At 39.7% G+C, this 22,401-nt stretch overlaps 2 protein-coding genes across 2 annotated transcripts; both read right to left on the bottom strand.

The window, feature by feature from the left end:
- Nucleotides 1-4,534: 4,534 nt before the first annotated feature.
- LOC129771632 (uncharacterized) lies at nt 4,535-5,659 on the bottom strand. Its single transcript, XM_055775485.1, has 2 exons — nt 4,992-5,659; nt 4,535-4,927 (listed from the first exon to the last, which is right to left on the bottom strand). Exons 1-2 carry the CDS (start codon nt 5,425-5,427, stop codon nt 4,923-4,925), a joined length of 441 nt encoding a protein of 146 aa, XP_055631460.1. The 5' UTR covers nt 5,428-5,659; the 3' UTR covers nt 4,535-4,922.
- A 9,023-nt stretch (nt 5,660-14,682) lies between these two features.
- LOC129769780 (small integral membrane protein 12-A) lies at nt 14,683-15,482 on the bottom strand. Its single transcript, XM_055772247.1, has 2 exons — nt 15,282-15,482; nt 14,683-15,015 (listed from the first exon to the last, which is right to left on the bottom strand). The coding sequence occupies exons 1-2, from the start codon at nt 15,463-15,465 to the stop codon at nt 14,882-14,884; spliced, it is 318 nt and encodes a 105-aa protein (XP_055628222.1). The 5' UTR covers nt 15,466-15,482; the 3' UTR covers nt 14,683-14,881.
- Between the last annotated feature and the right edge of the window lie 6,919 nt (nt 15,483-22,401).

The raw sequence follows: 22,401 nt of genomic DNA, 5'->3' as shown, positions 1-22,401 counted from the left end.
AGCTTCTCCATAAACTTGTTGAACCGCTCATTCGAGCTCCTTTGTGCCTGCTTCAACCCATACAGCGATTTGTTGAGCTTGCAGACTTTTGTTTTCTTCCCCCTCTCAAATCCTGGGGGTTGCCGCATGTAGACCGTCTCGGACAGCGTTTCGTTCAAAAAGGCGGTCCGCACGTCCATTTGATGAATATGCATACCCCGCTGAACAGCGACAGACAGCAACGTTCGAACGGTGCTCATTCGAACTACTGGCGCATATGTTTCCTGGTAATCCAGTTCGTGCCGTTGGGAACACCCCTTTGCAACCAACCGTGCCTTGTACTTATTCACCGTATCATCGTCGTTGTACTTGATCTTGAAGACCCATTTGCATGGCAAAGCACGACAGCCATCGGGAAGGTCAACCAGCTCCCAAGTGTTATTCTTCTCTAGTGACTTCAATTCATCGATGATTGCCAGTTTCCACTCCGGCCAATCGTCTCGCTTCTTCGCCTCGTCGATGGTATCCGGGAGATTTTGACAATAAGTTTCCGCATTCAGGGCAAACGCTCCGAGCAGATGATAGTCCGCTAATTTTTTCTGGCTGTTTCCGATTCCTATCACTGCGCCGCAATGATTTGGCTTCATCTTCTTTTTCTGATTCTTGTTCTTCGTTAATGTGTGTTTCGTCCTTATCGGACACCAGATGGTCCGACGTGTAGACTGGTGACTTCTCAGGCTTGCTTTCTTCCACCACTACGTCGCGGGATACAAAAACTTTTCGCTTTTCCGAGTCCCACAGCCGATACCCGTTTACGGCATATCCAACGAAATAGCACACCTTGCTTTTGTCGTCAAGCTTGCTTCTTTTCTCCTTCGGAATGTGAACGAATGCTTTCCTGCAAACACATGCATCCTCGACACATTTGGCCTACGTCCATACCACTTCTCGAAGGGGGTCACCGGTTCTTCTAACGCCGACGTTGGACTTCTGTTGATTGCGTACACTGCTGCTAGTACCGCTTCGTTCCACATGTACCGTTTGAACTCGGAATCGTCCAACATTGCTCGAGATCGTTTCATGATGGTTCGGTTCATACGTTCCGCAACGCCATTTTGCTGTGACGTGTATGGTGCAGTAGTCTCCATCACGATCCCCTTACCTTCGCAAAAATTGGTGAAATCTTCATTAACATACTCACCGCCGTTATCGCACCGGATACGGGCCACCCTGCGCTCGAAGTGTGCTTCTGCCATCGCTGCATACTTCTTGAACATCTCTTCGCTTTGAGGACGTACACCGCCGTGAAATGGGTGAAATCGTCGATGTACGACACGAACATTTTTCCACCATCCCAAGCAGCCGGCTTGAATGGACCACAAACGTCAGTGTGGATCAACTCCAACGGACGACTCGACTATGCTCGTGTTGTGTCTGAAAAGGGCAATCTCACCTGCTTCCCCTGTTTTAAGTGTGTTACAAAGTATTTTTATTTGCGTCTATACGCTCCAACGGTACGAATTACAATTCAATGATGGCGAGTGACGCAGCTCTCTCTAGCTTGACTAAATATATCCCTACAGCAATGCATGGTGATTAGGGAGGCACAAGATGTAGGGTATTTCGAAAATAAAATATTATTACACGCATTCTTTTGTTTCAATTTAATTTCAAACTATCTAATATAACCACTGTCCATAGCGATCTGGAGGTACCTCTGTACGTCCACTACGAGTTTGGTGATGGCTTTCAGGTTCGGCTGAATCGTTGCTGGACTCTTCTAGAGGAGTTCTTTGATCTTGAATACTGGCTTGCGATGAATTATCATCAAATTCAGGACCAATACTAGGTACAGTTACAGGCGGACATACAACCCCTGGCGATCTACTAGCAACTGGTGGAATAGCACCCTCAACGGGGTTCACAGCATGTGGAGGAGCTACTTCAGATGGAATAACAACTCTTGGTGGACTCTGGGTTATGAAATATTTCCTAACATGATCTTCGAGTAACAGCTCACTGGAATTCGACCCCTGATTATGAGTACGTGTCATGAACCTACGGTTCCGGTGGAAATGATTACCAAAGTTATCTCGAATTACATAAGAGCGGCCGTTTATGTCGCGAACAACCTGTCCATAATGCCATTCTCGCGCATTCTTCCTAAAGAGAACTCTATCTCCAAGTTTCAGAACTGGTAGTGGCTTTGTATTTCGATCATAATAGCTTTTCTGAACATCGCGTTTTCTCAATACTTTCTCTCGCACAACATTGTCATCGACTATTTTCGTCTTTAAGAGTGTTTCGTCAATAGGCAAACGAGTTTTTACAAGTCTCCCGAAAAACAACTGGCTGGGAGATACGTGCATGGCTGCCACTGGTGTTGTGTTGTACTCAAGTAGCCTGTATTGGAACTGGTCTACTTCCCCCATTTCATAACATCTTTTCAGAATGTTTTTCGCGATTGCAACTCCTTTCTCAGCGAGTCCATTGCTTTGTGGATAACGGGGACTAGAGAACTTAAATGTGATGTTGTTGAGATTTGCATATCTCTCGCATTCTCGTGAGTTAAACGGTACATTATCACTACGAATTATCGTTGGATAGCCGTAACAATTGAAAAATCTATCGAACAACTTACAGACGCTACTTATAGTTTTGTCCTGTAGACGTTCAGAGCAAATAAAACCAGAATACGAATCTATTAAAATTAGCCAATCATAACCACCATATTCGAAAATGCCAGTGGACACTCGGTGGTACGGATATTCTGCTACTTCATCTTGCACAAGTGGCTCTTTCTGATTATTGCGTCGAAACTTCTCACATGTGATGCAGTTCATAGTTAGTTCTTTGATGTCATTCGTCATTCCGGGCCAGAAAAACTGTGTTCTTGCTCGGGAGAGGGTTTTTTCAATTCCGAGGTGCGGTGCGTGTAACCATTTACAGATAGTTGGCTGTAATTCAGTTGGTATGACCAGGCGATGATCTTTGAAAAGAAGTCCATTTTCATAGTGGAGCTCATTGCGATGCTTGTAAAATAATTGGCTTAAATCATCAACTTTGTGATAAGAAGGCCACCCAGTTTCTATGTATTTCACTATCCGCATATAACGCTCGTCCCGATTCAGTTTCTCTACATACAAGTCGAAATTTTCTTGCGACATGCATGCTTTTTTTACAAGGGCATGCACAACAGATTGAAGCTCCATCTGAATTTCACCAGTTTCTTCTAATGCAGCTCTCGATAGACAATTCGCCACGAGCATGTTTTTTCCAGGCGTGTAGACCAACGACAACCCTGGATATTTAAGTAATCTCAGGAACATATGCTGTAATCGTGGAGTAACATCATCAATATCTCGTTTAATCAATGTTTCCAATGGTTTGTGGTCGGACTGTACCGTAAAATCACGCCCATAAACAAAATAATGGAACCGTTCGCACGCGTATACTACAGCCAATAGCTCTTTCTCAATTTGGGCCCATAACTGTTCGCTCTTAGTTAGGGTTCTGGATGCATATGCCACAGGGCCATGATCCTGTAGCAAGACACATCCTAAGCCGTCTTTGGAACTATCAGTCTGAATGAAACAGGGCTTATTTGGATCGAATATTGCCAAACTTGGTGCCCTCGAAATCGTTTGCAGAATATCATTGATTTCTTTTTCGTGATCGTCATTCCATTCCCATCTAACGCCATTATGTGTCAACCTACGCATTTTTGCCGTACGTCGCGAAAGGTTCGGTATAAACTTTGCCAAATATTTACAAAGCCCCAAGAAACGTGTGATGTCTGCGACAGACTTTGGCTTTCGCATTCTAAGTATGGCCTTAATATCTTTATCTAGAGGATGAATTTTTCCGTCATCGATAATGTTACCCATGAATTTAACACAATTTTTACGAAACTGCAGCTTATCAGGGTTGAATTTAACATTGTTTGCACGAGCGCGATCAATAACCTTTGCTAGAATAGAATCATGTTCGGCCTCATCAGATCCAGCAATAGCCACATCATCGAAGTAGATTTCGACTCCCGGAATATCACCAAAAATTTCTATCATTTTCCGCTGAAACATCTCAGGCGCGTTGTTAAGTCCAAATGGAACACGATTCCAGCGATACCGACCAAAAGGAGTCATGAATGCTGTGAGATCAGAACTTTTGCAATCTAACTCCATCTGCCAAAATCCGCTACTCAAATCGAGGACTGTAAACACTCGTTTGCCCGCAAGACGGCTGAATAAATCTTGTTGGGTAGGAATAAGAAAATGTTCGCGCTTAATACATTTGTTCAGAGGTTTCGGGTCAAGGCAAATTCGCAATGCTCCGTTAGATTTCTCCACCACTTGCATGTTACTGACCCAATCTGTGGGGTAATCAACGTGCGATATGATACCTTGTTCTTCTATCTTCTTAAGTTCAATTTTTAGTTGATCATGCAAAGCTAAAGGTATGCGTTTTTTATAGTGTAGAGCTGGGATAGAATTCTCCTTAAGTACTATAGAACACTTCCCAGGAAATTTTCCTAAACCTTCGAATATATCTCGATACTGCGTGACAAAATCAGCTTTACTTTGTGGAATGTATGTTGCCATGTGAACCCTATTCATGCGACTTATCAACCCGAATTCAATGCAAGATTGCAATCCTAACAACGGCTCAAACTTTGAATCAACAACCAAAAACTCAGCGCTATGCGCGCAACACTTTTCGCGATCAAAACACGACACAACAACAATAAATTTTTATTATATTGGAACTATAATCGAGAACATGTGCATCAACCTTTTCAATCGGTACGTGAATATTTTTTATTACATTTATCGGAATACAGTTTACATCCGAACCAGTGTCTAACTTAAACTGTACATCTGTGTTCCCAATTTGATATGTTTTGCGCCATCCTTTGATGTACTCGCTCTCGTGGTTGTTAGAATTTATTCTATGTAAATTATTATAATTATTCACACATGCATTGCCGTCCTCATCTATATTCATACACCTACCTGCGTCACTCCAATTTACCGTGAAAATTGATTTCTTCTTTTCTAGTGATCCCTGTTTCGACAACTGCTTCTCGATGTTATCCTCCTTACTCCGTTTCTGACGGCAGCATTTGCTGAAGTGGCCCATTCCTCCACATGAAAAGCATTTAACGTTAACAGCTGGGCACCTACTGCGATGACTCTGGGTGAATGGTTTTGCACAGTTGTAGCAAAGTTTGCGTGAGACGGCAGCAACCACTTCCTGTTGTTCATTTGATCGATGTTCCACAGATTTTACTTCAAACGGCTTGCGATCGAGAACATTCTTATTCTCCGAGGCGGCTTCGAAAGCTTTACACGTTTCAATAATTTTCGACGTTGGTTGATCTCTCCCATCAAGAAGTTTCAGTTGGAGATTCTTGTCATGTATTCCAATGATAATTATATCGCGGAGCATCCGTTCAGCGTATGAAGTTTGACATTCATGACATTTAAATTCACAATATTGTAATTGTGTGCGTAACTCTGTCTCGAAGTCGGTAAACAACTGCTTTTCCTTCTGCGTAATTGTATTAAATTTAAACGCTTCGATGGTGACGTTTTTACGAGGAAGACAATACTCATCGAACGATTTGATTACGTTTGTAAGTGTGAGTGAGTGCGTAACTACTACATTTTCGTTCGCTGAAGCTGCAGCACCCGCTGCACCACTATTTTCACCCATTGCATTGTCTTCACGATTAACGGCTCTGTTTTCATTAACACCAACACCGAAGAGATTTTCGGTGCTTGCATTTTCAGGATATAACGTGTTAAATATCTCCACACCACGATGTCCAATGAGCCACAAGAAAATGGCAACTTTGTTCTCTTCACTTTCCGTCGTTTTATTATTCGCTCGCATGTATATTCCGAATGCTTGCTTCCATCGAGGCCATTCTTTGGCCAAATTAGCACAATCGAGAGGCTGCGGCAAACGAAGGTCGAATCCAGACGCCATCTTCGATTCACTTTTCTTTCACACCAAATTTCAGATTCAAAACTTTCAGAATCCTCACTTCACAAGCTACGTTAGTTGTTTTCGGTTCGTTTATAGCACTTTTCGCATTGTTATTTATAACACTCCTCGCACTAAATCAGATCAATTTGTTCGTTTCTTGCTTCTGACACCATGTTTTAAGTGTGTTACAAAGTATGTTTATTTGCGTCTATACGCTCCAACGGTACGAATTACAATTCAATGATGGCGAGTGACGCAGCTCTCTCTAGCTTGACTAAATATATCCCTACAGCAATGCATGGTGATTAGGGAGGCACAAGATGTAGGGTAGCTCGAAAATAAAATATTATCACATCCCCTTCATACACGATTCACAATTTTCGTCTGCTTCCAGGTTTTTCCCGACAACCAGTCCGTCCACCATGTAGCATCGAACTAGTTTCGCCAAGCCAGAATTTCCGATGTGACCGTATCGCCGATGCCATAAAAACTGTTGAGTTTTGGTATCGACAGCCAGAGCCGACTCACTTGATGGAATCAAATCGACGTTGAGCTCGAACAGTTTCGTCTTCCGTGTAGCCATGCATACTTGCGAACCATCTTCCTTCGTGATGAACGCCTTATCCCGTGTGAACGTGGTACGCATTCCTCGTTCCCCAATTTTCTTGACGGAGAACAAGTTGAGGGTCAAGTCCGGAACGAACAAGGCATCATAGACGACGCACCGCAGCTGCTTATCGCCTACCGTAGCGAGCATTCTCACCTCACCAGTAAGTTCACTAACCAACCGTTGTCCAGACTTTGCCACAGTGATGACCACCGGTTGCTCTAACCGATGAACGTTGTGTAGATACTTCTGGTCTCGCACCATGTGTACAGATGCACCACTGTCAAGGATCCAACGGAAATTTCCGTCGAACGTGCCATTCGTGCCCACGAATGCGATATCTTGCTGCGCGTCGGCTGCGTTGGCCTTCTCTCTGGGTTCCTTCTTCTGCTTCCCCAACGATTTTCTTGGACAGTGCTCCTGCTTCCGGCCGTTGCTCGGGCAATCTCTCCGCTTATGTCTAGGCTTTCCACAAGCATGGCAGTTAAACGTAAACTTTCCATTTTTCCCTACAAACGCCGTGCCAGGCTCCGCACGCTCACCTTCCAGCTGCCGCTTAACACCTTCGCTCAGCAATCTCGTCTTCGCGAATTCCAGGGAGCATTGTTCCATCGGTAGAGTCTCCAGCACCGTAATCAACTGCCCGTAAGATTTCGGCATGGACTGGAGCAAGTTGAAAACGATTACCTTTTCGTCGAACTTCACGCCAGCAGATTCCAGGTCTCGAATGTGCTTCTCGAAAGCAACGATGTACTCCTCCAAAGGGCGACTTTCGTCGTACCGCATCACGGACATTTGCTTCAACAGATAAAACAGGAAGTGGGTTATATCTATGGTACAACCGCAAGGGTGACGTAGGACTATCGTTGATTTAGAGATCATTTGTTTGAAGTTGAATCTAAATCCATTCTGAATGAATGAATAAATGCATATTTGGGGGACTTCGAAAACGAGAGCGTTACGTTGGAGGCACAAGGTTTTATGCATCCAATATAGGATACGAAAAACCTTGTTCTGAAGAATAATCTTCAGAAACTTTCCTGCTAACTGCACTTGATTGACAAATCACAAACCCAAATGTATTATATGGATATTTTATGGATATAAAACATTAAAATAAACTCTTTCGCTTGAATGTAATTTTCAATTCCAAGGGGAACTGGCAGATTATTTTCCAGCAACGATTAGATATTTCCACATTTTCCTCGATACTGGAAGCCCATTCAAATAAACTCTTTCACATGAATGTATTTTTAAATTCCTAGAGGAACTGGCAGATTATTTTCAGTAATGATTAGATATTTCCACATTTTCCTCGATACTGGAAGCCCACCAGTGGTTTATGCTAACTCGATAACCCCCTGTTAATAGCACTTGATTGAAAAATATTTGGTCACAGTGTTACATGGATAGAAAACATTAAAATAAACTCTTTCACATGAATGTATTTTTAAATTCCCAGAGGAACTGGCCGATTATTTTCTGGATCTTTCTCGATGCTGAATGGCATCCAAACGGAAAGAATTCCGTGCGTGTATGTGTGTGTGTAGCGGCTGCTTCGATGGTCACCTTCTCTTCTCCTGAAGGATCGGCTTCTCTGTGCTCCCTAACAGTTTCAAACAAACTGCTTGCGTTTCAGGGCACATCTCGATCCTTCGCTGTCCAGCACCCTCAGCAACAATGTTGTCTTGTCGATGTCCTCACGAAAAATGAATGCGTCTCACCACCAGAATATCGCTTAAGTATGCTTTTTGTGCTTGATTGAATCGAGAGAAGGCGTGCTTTACGATGGCAATTTGGAAGGCAAACTAGAGGAGAATGAACTCTCTGAGCTCGGAACTTTCGGCGACTGAGCAATAATCGATTGCGGGCGAATACAATATTGGATACGGAAATATCCTACTGATGGGGGAAAAATAATCTTCAGAAGCTATCCTGTTAATTGCGATTGATTGAAAAATCACAAAACCAAATGTATTTGGTCACAGTGTTACATGGATAGAAAACATTAAAATAAACTCTTTCACATGAATGTATTTTTAAATTCCCATAGGAACTGACAGATTATTTTCAGTAACGATTAGATATTTCCACATTTTCCTCGATACTGGAAGCCCACCAGTGGTTAATGCTAATTCGATAACCCCCTGTTAATAGCACTTGATTGAAAAATATTTGGTCACAGTGTTACATGGATAGAAAACATTAAAATAAACTCTTTCACATGAATGTAATTTTAAATTCCCAGAGGAACTGACAGATAATTTTCCGGATCTTTCTCGATGCTGAATGGCATCCAAATGGAAAGAATTCCGCGCATGTATGTGTGTGTGTGTAGCGGCTGCTTCGAGATCTTCCCGGGGAACCGTTTGTGGCATCACTCTCCTCCTGATGGATTCCCTTCTGGCCTAAGGTGCACAAACAGGCTCTAGGTGACACCGTTCATCCGCGCTTTCATGATAAACGAAGAGCTTCACCACAACAGCGACAACATGCTCCAATCGCTGTTCAATTAGAACTGAGTGGATTTCCGAGCGGCGCTCGCTTATATACCGATTGGTGATTTCAATAGCCTGTTTTGGAAACAATTTTAAGACTATTGAAACTAGTTTTTGGATCAAAAAGTAACAACTATAGAACGCGTAGACATTTTATCTTTCGAATGAAGTGTCTATCATACAATTTCGTTCAGTTGTTTAGTAGCTATTAACGCTCAAAATCTCGGTCTCCGGCGTAACGCTTTCGTTTTCGAAACTTTGATTTTACACCCCGGTATAGAAATGAAAGACGTAGTCCTACGGCAAAAGATGCCAGCGTTTAATCTCGAACAAACGCTCCAACGTGTACCAAATTTCCTTCGGCGTGGTCTTCCCCTTGATGAAATCGAGGTGCGAATCCGCGATTTTATGAATGAGGATGGACTTGCACTTCGCATCCTGCTGCCTCCGTTTTTCACGTTGTTGCTCCTTCTGCGTTTTCAGTGCCTCCGAGTCCGCTTCCAAATCGTGGAAAAATTCCTCTTGTTCCAGGCTCTTCCGGATACAGTGCACCAAACCCAGCTCTTCGAGGTAGGCTTCCATCCTGAAGCTCCAAACAAACCACGTTGCTATGGGTACCACGTAACTGGGCCCACAACCTAATGAGTTGAAGTGTTAACGTAGCAAAGGTTTATTGGCAAAAGAGATAGATTGGGGGTCTCCGTAGCCACATTGGTTGCGCGTTCGCTTAGTAAGCGATCGATCGTGAGTTCAAAACTCAGGGCCCTCATTGACCATCTTTGTGTTGTTACAGAATAGCTACGTCCACCCAACAATCATCAGCGATGGAGATCGATCCACGGTCGAAATAAGATCGATTCATCCATACAACTGCTCTGCTCTGCCAGACACATCGGGCTACTGTTCTATAAATAACTCAACAATGATCAAACAACTGTCTCCGCTGTCCGGTGGTCCAACTGGATAATGGAAGAACAGAAAGAATACCCTTACGCCTAAATGGCTACTGTGTGAATGTACCATATGTAATGGAATAGAAGGAATACTGGCGAATGGCAACTGTGTAATGTGCTAATTATAGATATGATAACCATGTGACATGTACACGATTAAAATTCGGCTCTGTTACAGCTAAAATGCTAATGAGCCTTAAATAAATAAATGGGATAAAAAAAAAGAGATAGATTATAATTTCTGGGAGACTTATATAGCTACTGGTGTAACGCAAAGCCTACTATTGCATCTCAAATGAATATCATCTCCAAGTGGTTGCTTCGGTTTGCTTCTCAACAAGAACCACAAAAGTGAGGGTGTTTGTTTATTTTACGTACTGAAAAGCAAGATTCGGTGGTGATTATTCATTTTATTTCAATTTAGATTCATTTCAGCCATTGAATGTCGTCAGTATATGGTAAGAAAGTTGGAGTTCTGTATATTTACGATGGTTTCAACACGCGATTTGACCAAAGTCATAGATAATCTTCGAAAATTTTAAGTTTGATAATGCATACCGGTTATTTATACTATGGATAATTGCGATGAAATCGATATCATATCAAATTGGCTGATATCATTGATTATGTAGGGGCCGATACGAGAAGGATTTGCAGAATTTTTAGCGCAAAACTCCCTATTCATCGTTCACTTAGTTGAAAAAAATTAAAGTTACAATACTTATAACAAGCCATTCCTCGTAATGTACATAGCACATTGTAAAATGATGATTTTCTAACCTTTTCAGCGTGGAAAGAATACATGAAATCGGGAAATTTGAAGATAAATTCTGATTTTTCTAGAAAATTTGAACGAATTTCATACCAAAAAAACAAAACATCCTCATTTTACTCGCTGCGCTATCTGGTTGTAAATCCAACGTAAATTCGTCAATTGTCTGTATTATGTGCTATATGTTTAATCTACATTTGAATCACATTCTTTGTAGAGTCCAAACATGTCTGTCACGATAGTGTCTTATTACTTAGTGTTCCCTAATAGATGAATATAAGAAACAATTGAAACGCTGCTCATATAATTACTATTTTCTGTACACGATGAACAAAGAGAACAAATGTGTTTTTTTAATGTTATAATTACCTAAATTTCTGCATTTGAATCTTCAAGCAGATAATGAAACAATCAGATCACTAGTAAAATTAAAATAATATTGGTTCTTAGCATTATAACTCCTCGGATTCAACATTGAATTATTCCACATACTCAGAATTTACACATACCGTTGAAGTAAGTCACTCTACCGTCTTTATGCGATTGATTGTGATATCGGTAAATCATGTTGCTAAAATTACCAACATTGCAGATTGCCTTTACAAATTCAATTAATTAAAAAAACACGAACCTGCTGATCTTTTTTTCCTTCTTTTTTTCTATCATAGACTCGCAACAAATAAAGAGCACCTTTTCCAGACATTTCACTAATTTTCTTCCAAATCTTTTTGATTTTAATCGATAACAACTGAAACTACCGACGAAGACGTTTTGACTAAGCGTTTTCCAAATGGAAAAAATATGTTTTAATCCGCAAAATCACCTAGGCCCTCTTTTTGTCGATAATATGCTTCAACTGGACAGATCATTTCATCGGAAATTTGAATGGTTATGCTTGTAGGCCAAAAAACAACAAAAATGTGTTTTCCCAACACTAATGGTTGTCGATTACGTCTCCTATGTCGATTACGTCTATTAGTTCTTAAGTTATGCAGAAATTTGTGTTTCATTTGTGTGGCTGACCCCTCTTAGAGAGGGGGAGGAGTGTACTCACCATAGAAACGTTTATTGCACCCCAAAACCTCCACATGACAAATTTGGTTTCGCTTGCTTGATTAATTCTCGAATAATGCAGAAATTTGTGTTTCATTTGTATGGAAGCCCCCCCCCCCCCTTAGATAGGGAGGAGGGGTTTCGATCTATCATAAGAACCTTCCCCGACCCCAAAAACCCCTACATACTAATTTTCATGTCGATCGGTTCAGTAGTTTTCGAGTCCATAAGAATAGGACAAACAGACAACATTCCTTTTTATGTATATAGATGAATTAAGGTATAATTTGGTGCAAAAACGTTAGCATACGGTTGCTTTCCACAGACATGGAAAATTAATAAAGTTGCTGTACAATTTTTCGAACGCTTGGTACGATATGGGTTAAACATAAACTGTATTTAGAAATGATTTTTAGTTATAATGCTGAGTTTTTGAGAAAAGATCAAAAATGTATAGACTAAGAGTTATAAAAGAGCCACGAATATGTCTTTTAAGCATACAAAACGCATAAAAAAATCTTTTCATTCAAAATATAACGAAATTGCCTTCGAGTGTGCTAATCTGATAGAGTATATTTTTTTCATGCCGATTTCAAACTTCAATAAATGTCGACACTGTGCCTACGATAACAAGAATCACTTCCAAATAGATAGATGCAAAACGAAAGAAGAAGTAAGTACAGTGGAACCCCGATTATCCGCGGTGCGGATAATACGCGACAGCGGATTCCATAGTAAATGCATAGGCCTTCCCGGAATTTGTCAGTGGATGATAGGCTCATGCACTTTTGTTTTGATCATAGCTTCCACATTATGTGCGATTCACATAGAACGTTACGGAGAAGAACGTCTACGTTCCGTCAACGTCTCCACCAATTCACACATGCAGTCAATACTTCCACCAGCCCGTCACGTCAAATGTCAAACGAATGGTTTATTTAATGTATTCATGGTGTCGCCATCTACAACAATTTTAAATTGCAATGCCCTCTTTCGAATCAGCATGCCTAGAATCAGTCCTAAATTTTGAAAAATTCAATGAAAATCATTGATTTAAAATGCTTGAACCCCTTAGTCCGACCCTTATTCAACAATAATAATAAATAGAATATTTCTCTCAACTAGTCGCGAATGATTTTCACTCCGAAATTTGGAGGTAAGAGATATATTGGCATAAAAAGTACAGTAAGTTACTTATAATGCGATATGCTGAGGCACCACTCAGTGTCGCACTGGAGTCGATTTTGACCAGTAATTGGACATTAGCGACTGGTGGCGACTTTCGATGTGGGGCCATAATTTGGGCCCCGAACTCAATATTTACAAAAATGTCCAATAGAAGGTAAACATGTCTAATTAAACATGTTGCATCACAGATCTGTTCAATCAGCTTAAAGCCGGGTTCAGACGGTGCGAGCAAGCATACGAGTCGGTCTAGTCAGTTACTGCAGTGCAGCTACTCACACCGTGTGAACACATCATGCCAGTTATTGTCATGTGTGATCCGGCGTGCGAGCTACTTCAAAGTTTTTTGAATTTACTCGCACTCGCATGCTTCAAAACGTCAAAAACAGAATTTAGCGTTCGAATCAGGGATGCCAAATGTAAAGAAATGTCTCTATTTTTAAGATATTTGAAAATATGCGAAGATATTTATAGACTTGAAAATTATTGGAAAAACAAATAAAACCCTCATAGTTTCTTAACGAAATCATTGTTATTCTGTTTTGCACGCTGGCGGGGCACGCTTTCTTTTTGAGATAGTTTTCTGGAGAATGTCTAATATAGAATCATTATCAGGCACAATTTTCATTCAAAATTCACTCACAACTTGCGAAAAAAAGTAAGGTTCTAAGAAACAGAATACATATTCGATTTAAAAAAGTACATTTTCATTCATTATTTTAATTTTTGACGCGTGTGAATAAAATTTTAAAAAGTCTTCTAGACTATCATTTAAAGCATCACATACTTCCGGAATTATCTTAGCTATGGATGCTTTCGAGATTCTAAAAAATATCGACAACAATCTGAACAATATTCCAGAAGAAAGGCATATCAATGTCATTTATATTATCACTCTTGCAGGTACAGCATCCTTCATGAGTGTATCTTGGCGTTGTATTTGTGGAGCAATTAAATTCAACAGTTTTTCCACTTGTTCAGGTGTTATTCTCAACACTGCTCTGTAATCTCTATAAAATTGTGTAATGATACATTCAACTGAAAACCTAAGATGAAAACTACCAATAAAGAAGTCGATTTCGGACCAATCATTTGACAAATTCGGACCTGATTGCTGTTTCTGACTATTTGATGGACATTTGAAAAATCGCCTGGCATCCCAGGTAAACCCGTGCCGTAGTATCTAGTTTCTCGCCAGCAGCTCACACTATGTGAACGGACAAGGCGAGTCAACCAATTGTCAAGCGAGTCCACCGGGTCAGTAGCTGCTCATTGTCAAGTCAGCTACTAGCAACGTATAAATGGGCCTTTAGATATCATCCTCAATGCAAGGTCGATTGCTGGCAGCTCAGCAACATAAACGGAACAAGGTTTCTGCAGTTTACGGAAGGCGCTCGAATTTTCATTGGAAACACCAAAGCCAGATCCATTGAGGCGAGACCCATCAGTGAAGTATCTTTTCATGCAATTGAGTTTTTGATATTTACTTTTGGTTCAATATGGGGAATGAAAGTTGATCGAAGCTAATGTGAAATTCCAAGAGTTGCTAGTTTCATCGACAGATTGTATTCAAATGAGGAACTGCTGATGATGAAGTCTGGAGTAAACGATGGAAGACAAATATCTGACGAAATATAGTGGTGATAAATTGTCATAAACCGAGATTGTGTATTTAGATGAAGAATTTTTTCAAAGTTTTCAATCACGTGTGTTACATATTAAAAATAGTAATCAATGGATTCTAATATGGAAAAATTAAAAATTCTATTATGTTGCTATTTGAAATTTCAACTTTATATACAAGAAAAAAAACTTAACGGTTACTAATCTCTCTTGCAACTATCTACTTAGTTTCCAGCGATGGTGAAAGGTTCCGTCCTAAGACGTTTTCCTTGTAGACTAACTTTTCCACCTTCGTAGCGTCCTTGAGACTTCCTTCATCCGTGATTCGCTCGGCCCTTTTTTCTTGTATGGAAGCTAAAATGAACGAAATGAAATCAGCGCTACAAAAGTACTTGGAATATTTGCAATATTGTGAAATAGGATTTTATGTATGTATGTACGCAAATGGTTTTTTGATATACAAGTCTTAGATTTTTTTTCTATAATTTGGATATCTACTTTGCTAACCATGGAAAATGTCCACATCAATGCAGATGGTAAACTGAACATTGGCCGGATTTTCCAGACTGAATGTTCCTGACGGGCACTATGTCTTTAAAGAAAATGAAGGAATAACTTACGACTGTAGGGCGTGTATTTGTCAGATACAAAATTTTCGATGTTATATCCAATGAAGCCAATTATTCCAGCAATTGGTAGGGTAATATAGGCAGCGTTAGCACGCAAAAAGTTCAAAAGAATAGGCCACATTTCTGCCTGTTGAAAAGATATTTTAAAACCAATCCAGCGAGTGACAGCCGACATGATGTAATTTGTTTATATTTTTGGTATGGGGATACCTCAACGGTTATTATTACAAGTGGCGAAGTAGCATTTTATAATAGGGATCACAATACATACGGTAGTTGTTCATGTGCCTACATTCGGCTGAATTTGAAGTGCTAGCGAGGAAGCCAAAATCTTATGTGCTTATTAAAGAATAAGTTTCACTTCATATACAGTGATACAAACTCGTAATCGTAATCCACCGTGCAAATCTCTTTTCCCTTCTTTTGAAAGTCGAAAACAAGGTTTCGGAACATTCTATTTAGATGAAGTCATAGTGTCTTGTGAGAGTTAAAAGGTTTGCTATCTGTTTTCAGAGTAATGGTTTTTATTTTTCTAAGTATTGAGAAGTATGTGCGAATGTATGAAAATTGACTCAAACTCATAATCGTACTCTGGTTGAAATTTCAACTCGATTCATAAAGCGTTAATCAATTTCAGGATTCCATCATTAGTATGGTATCCCTTGTTCATTGCAACTATCTTTAGCTGTCTTTAGCCGTTATCTACGAGTTTTTTGGTGTATTCTGAAGGAATACTCATCAATTTTTTGATCAAGTGGTTTTTAAAATCGTTATTTTTGGAAATTTGATGGTTTCTAAATATCCTACACAGATAACTTCTATATTATTGGGAAAAGTATCAATAACATTTGAGCAATTATAATGTAACCATGTGCGAACTATATGTGACTTATACTTAGGGTCATTGTCTTGGTAAAACTTGAATCCTCGATTAAATCTCATTTTGTTCAAACTCTGCTACATGTTTTTCTTTAGGATGTTCAAGTAAACATTCTGATCCAATACACCATCGATAAAAATCAAATTGAACAAAAAAAACAGGAAGTAGGTTATATCTATGGCATAACCGCAAGGGTGACGTAGGACTATCGTTGATTTAGAGATCATTTGTTTGAAGTTGAATCTCAATCCATTCTGAATGAATGAATAAATGAATATTTGGGGGACTTCGAAAACGAGAGCGTTACGTTGGAGGCACAAGGTTTTATGCATCCAATATAGGATACGAAAAACCTTGTTCTGAAGAATAATCTTCAGAAGCTAACCTGCTAACTGTACTTGATTGACAAATCACAAACCCAAATGTATTATATGGATATTTTATGGATAGAAAACATTAAAATAAACTCTTTCGCTTGAATGTAATTTTCAATTCCAAGGGGAACTGGCAGATTATTTTCCAGCAACCATTAGATATTTCCACATTTTCCTCGATACTGGAAGCCCACCAGTGGTTAATACTAATTCGATAACCACCTGTTAATAGCACTTGATTGAAACATATTTGGTCACAGTGTTACATGGATAGAAAACATTCAAATAAACTCTTTCACATGAATGTATTTTTAAATTCCCAGAGGAACTGGCAGATTATTTTCAGTAACGATTAGATATTTCTATATTTTCCTCGATACTGGAAGCCCACCAGTGGTTAATGCTAATTCGATAACCATCTGTTAATAGCACTTGCTTGAAACATATTTGGTCACAGTGTTACATGGATAGAAAACATTCAAATAAACTTCTTTCACATGAATGTATTTTTAAATTCCCAGAGGAACTGGCAGAATATTTTCCAGAAATGATTAGATCTTTCCGGAACTTTCTCGATGCTGAATGGCATCCAAACGGAAAGAAATCTGCGCGTGTATGTGTCGATCCTTCGCCGTCCACCTCCTCCAGCACGTTAGACAACGATGTTGTCTTGTCGATGTCCTCACGAAAAATGAATGTGTCTCACCACCAGAATATCGCTTAAGTATGCTTTTTGTGTGTGATTGAATCGAGAAAAGGTGTGGTTTACGATGGCAATTTGGAAGGCAAACTAGAGGGGAATGAACTCTCTGAGCTCGGAACTTTCGGCGACTGAGCAATAATCGATTGCGGGCGCATACAATATTGGATACGGAAATATCCTACTGATGGGGAAGAATAATCTTCAGAAGCTATCCTGTTAATTGCGATTGATTGAAAAATCACAAAACCAAATGTATTTGGTCACAGTGTTACATGGATAGAAAACATTCAAATAAACTCTTTCACATGAATGTATTTTTAAATTCCCAGAGGAACTGGCAGATTATTTTCCAGAAATGATTAGAACTTTCCGGAACTTTCTCGATGCTGAATGGCATCCAAACGGAAAGAAATCTGCGCGTGTATGTGTCGATCCTTCGCCGTCCACCTCCTCCAGCACGTTAGGCAACGATGTTGTCTTGTCGATGTCCTCACGAAAAATGAATGCATCTCACCACCAGAATATCGCTTAAGTATGCTTTTTGTGTGTGATTGAATCGAGAGAAGGTGTGGTTTACGATGGCAATTTGGAAGGCAAACTAGAGGGGAATGAACTCTCTGAGCTCGGAACTTTCGGCGACTGAGCAATAATCGATTGCGGGCGCATACAATATTGGATACGGAAATATCCTACTGATGGGTAAGAATAATCTTCAGAAGCTATCCTTTTAATTGCGATTGATTGAAAAATCACAAAACCAAATGTATTTGGTCACAGTGTTACACTGATAAAAAACATTAAAATAAACTCTTTTACATGAATGTAATTTTAAATTCCCAGTGGAACTGGCAGATTATTTTCAGTAACGATTAGATATTTCCACATTTTCCTCGATACTGGAAGCCCACCAGTGGTTAATGCTAACTCGATAACCATCTGTTAATAGCACTTGATTGAAACATATTTGGTCACAGTGTTACATGGATAGAAAACATTCAAATAAACTCTTTCACATGAATGTATTTTTAAATTCCCAGAGGAACTGGCAGATTATTTTCCAGCAATGATTAGATCTTTCCGGAACTTTCTCGATGCTGAATGGCATCCAAACGGAAAGAATTCTGCGCGTGTATGTGTCGATCCTTCGCCGTCCACCTCCTCCAGCACGTTAGGCAACGATGTTGTCTTGTCGATGTCCTCACGAAAAATGAATGCATCTCACCACCAGAATATCGCTTAAGTATGCTTTTTGTGTGTGATTGAATCGAGAGAAGGTGTGGTTTACGATGGCAATTTGGAAGGCAAACTAGAGGGGAATGAACTCTCTGAGCTCGGAACTTTCGGCGACTGAGCAATAATCGATTGCGGGCGCATACAATATTGGATACGGAAATATCCTACTGATGGGTAAGAATAATCTTCAGAAGCTATCCTTTTAATTGCGATTGATTGAAAAATCACAAAACCAAATGTATTTGGTCACAGTGTTACACTGATAAAAAACATTAAAATAAACTCTTTTACATGAATGTAATTTTAAATTCCCAGTGGAACTGGCAGATTATTTTCAGTAACGATTAGATATTTCCACATTTTCCTCGATACTGGAAGCCCACCAGTGGTTAATGCTAACTCGATAACCATCTGTTAATAGCACTTGATTGAAACATATTTGGTCACAGTGTTACATGGATAGAAAACATTCAAATAAACTCTTTCACATGAATGTATTTTTAAATTCCCAGAGGAACTGGCAGATCCTCACGAAAAATGAATGCATCTCACCACCAGAATATCGCTTAAGTATGCTTTTTGTGTGTGATTGAATCGAGAGAAGGTGTGGTTTACGATGGCAATTTGGAAGGCAAACTAGAGGGGAATGAACTCTCTGAGCTCGGAACTTTCGGCGACTGAGCAATAATCGATTGCGGGCGCATACAATATGGGATACGCAAATATCCTACTGATGGGGAAGAATAATCTTCAGAAGCTATCCTGTTAATTGCGATTGATTGAAAAATCACAAAACTAAATGTATTTGGTCACAGTGTTACATGGATAGAAAACATTCAAATAAACTCTTTCACATGAATGTATTTTTAAATTCCCAGAGGAACTGGCAGATTATTTTCCAGAAATGATTAGAACTTTCCGGAACTTTCTCGATGCTGAATGGCATCCAAACGGAAAGAATTCTGCGCGTGTATGAGTGTGTGTGGCGGCTGCTCCGAACTCTTCCCGGGGAACCGTTTGTGGCATCACTCTCCTCCTGATGGATTCTCTTCTGGCCTAAGGTGCACAAACAGGCTCTTGGTGGCACCGTTCATCCGCGCTTTCATGATAAACGAAGAGCTTCACCACAACAGCGACAACATGCTCCAATCGCTGTTCAATTAGAACTGAGTGGATTTCCGAGCGGCGCTCGCTTATATACCGATTGGTGATTTCAATAGCCTGTTTTGAAAGCAATTTTAAGACTATTGAAACAAGTTTTTGGATCAAAAAGTAACAAGTATAGAACGCGTAGACATTTTATCTTTCGAATGAAGTGTTTATCATACCATTTCGTTCAGTTGTTTAGGAGCTATTAACGCTCAAAATCTCGGTCTCCGGCGTAACGCTTTCGTTTTCGAAACTTTGATTTTACACCCCGGTATAGAAATGAAAGACGTAGTCCTACGTCAAAAAGTTTGTAATGTGCCGAGGAAGAACATCTTGAATGTCCGAGCACAGACGGAAAAACCGTTCAACGCAAAAATAAATCAGTTCCATTTCCAATTTCCATTTTTCCAAACAGCATGAAACACACCAATGTCTTACTAGGAAGATGTTATTCCCGTAGGTGAGTCGAAATTTAATATTTTTTACTCCGATGATTGTCGTTTCGTATAGAGGAAGCCGAACAATGAATTGAGCATAAAAATCTGAAAGCAACGTATAAACATGTTGGTGGTGGAGGGTTGGTATGAGGGTATGGTATGGTTGATTTCCATCGATGGTGTATTGGGTCAGAATGTTTAATTGTACACACCAAAGAAAACCATGTAGCAAAGTGTGAACAAAATGAGATTGAATCGATGATTCAAGTTTTACCAAGACGATGACCCTAAGCACATGTCACATATAGTTCGCACATGTTTACATTATAATTGCTCAAAAGTTATTGATACTTGTTCCCAATCACCCAGCATCAATCCCAGTTAAAAATGAAAGTCATCTGTGTAGGAAATTTAGAAATCATCAAATTTCTAAAAATAACGATTTTTAAAACGAATGCACCAAAAAACTCGTAGATAACGACTAAAGACAGCTAAAGATAGTTGCAATGAACAAGGGATACCATACTAATGATGGAATCCTGAAATAGATTAACGCTTTATGAATCGAGTTGAAATTTCAACCAGAGTACGATTATGAGTTTGAGTCAATTTTCATACATTCGCACATACTTCTCAATTCTTACAGAAATAAAAACTATTATTCTGAAAACAGATAGCAAACCTTTTTACTATCATATGACACTATGACTTCATCGAATTAGAATGTTCTGAAACTTTGTTTTCGACTTTCAAAAGAAGGGAAAAGAGATTTGCACAGTGGAGTACGATTACGAGTTTGTATCACTGTATATAATTTTTTTTTCCAACCGAATCAAAACACTTGCCGAATTTCTGATTGTCAGTTTGACATGCGGTACAATGTACAACCAAAGTATGTGTGCCATGCTACGATGGTACCTGTACAACGCTATACACGTACTTTAAACTGCTTTAAACGTTGGTAATTTCACAACTTTAATCGTTGCTATTTTGGATAGCAGCCCATTTTCGCACCAGTCGTTGCTATCATGGTTGCTGTTGTACTATTTTCTTTTTCGCACCGGTGGTTATCAACTGAGGATGTTTGTTTTTGTTGTTATAATTGTTTAGTCCGAGTTTTGAGACATTCACGCGTCGCCTAAAGAAAAGCAAAAATCATTATTTTATAAAACAACTTAATCACAACCAACGCAGAACGGAAATAATCAGAACAAAATTTTGACGTTTGCTGCCAATCGCAACCTTGCGATGAAGTTACTTCTGCGTTGCCAAATTTATAAAACGGCTGCAACTTTGGGGATACGTTGTTATTTTACTAACCAGAATGGCAACTTGTGGTTTCATAATTATGATGGAGGGTTGCCTATTGTGTTTAGCAACCGAATTTAGCAACTGGTGAGCAGTTATGGCATTTTCACTAAAATGATACACAAGCGCGCGAGTTTCATGCGTAAACTGAGTATGCAGTCATTACTCACCAAAGAGAAACCATGCGCTTTTCCCTTTCACCGGTGAATATATAAATAGTCAGTGTGCGCTAGTTCGGAGAAATTTTAGTGCGAGTGAGTCACACTCTCTTTACGCTTGGGTTCTCGAGTGTGCGAAAACCTGTGTCCAGCACTGAAACGCGCTGATCCGCACTCTGCCACACTGAGGAGTACACTGAAGAGTAAATTGAAGAGTGCAATCTCATTCCTCATACAATCCATACTCATGTTTCATCTCGGTTTATTTTTTTCAGGCAAACCACAGCGCTAAGTAAATTGAAAGTCACTTCTGTTCTTCTACCTACGCGCATCCACTAGAGCGCCAGCCAGAGCGTCAGCCAGAGCGTCAGCCAAAGCGCACAGGCAAGAGCTCACTAAAGTATACTCTTCAGTGAATTTATCCGCTGCACTGCAGAGAGTTTGTGCGCTCTCTTTCCACACTCTAGCGCGACCGAGTGTAGAGTAAAAAAAAACCCATCTTCCATCACTTGTGCTCGCACATATCTAGAACTATGGTGATTATAGGCCAAATCCATTTAACCATTTGTTTATACATTTTCAACATTTTTCCTGAAACATTTCAATATAATATAAACTTGTTTTCATAAACAATTTTCTTATAAGATCTTTTCACCATCTGCGAAGAATTTTTTTTTCATTTAAATAGAATACAAATTTGATATAGAGAAGTTAATTTAAATTTATAAATTCAATTTCAAAATTTATAATCCATTCCGTCTAAAAATCAATTATTAACTATGGTGCCCCTAAACTAGTAAACGAAGCTCAATGCCGTTAACGCGGATGTTTCAAACTAACCGGGTAATCAGTGGAACACAGGTTTGCTT

The sequence above is a fragment of the Toxorhynchites rutilus genome, chromosome 2 (assembly GCF_029784135.1).
Source record: "Toxorhynchites rutilus septentrionalis strain SRP chromosome 2, ASM2978413v1, whole genome shotgun sequence".
Taxonomy (NCBI): domain Eukaryota; kingdom Metazoa; phylum Arthropoda; class Insecta; order Diptera; family Culicidae; genus Toxorhynchites; species Toxorhynchites rutilus.
This window is presented reverse-complemented; position numbering and strand designations above follow the sequence as displayed.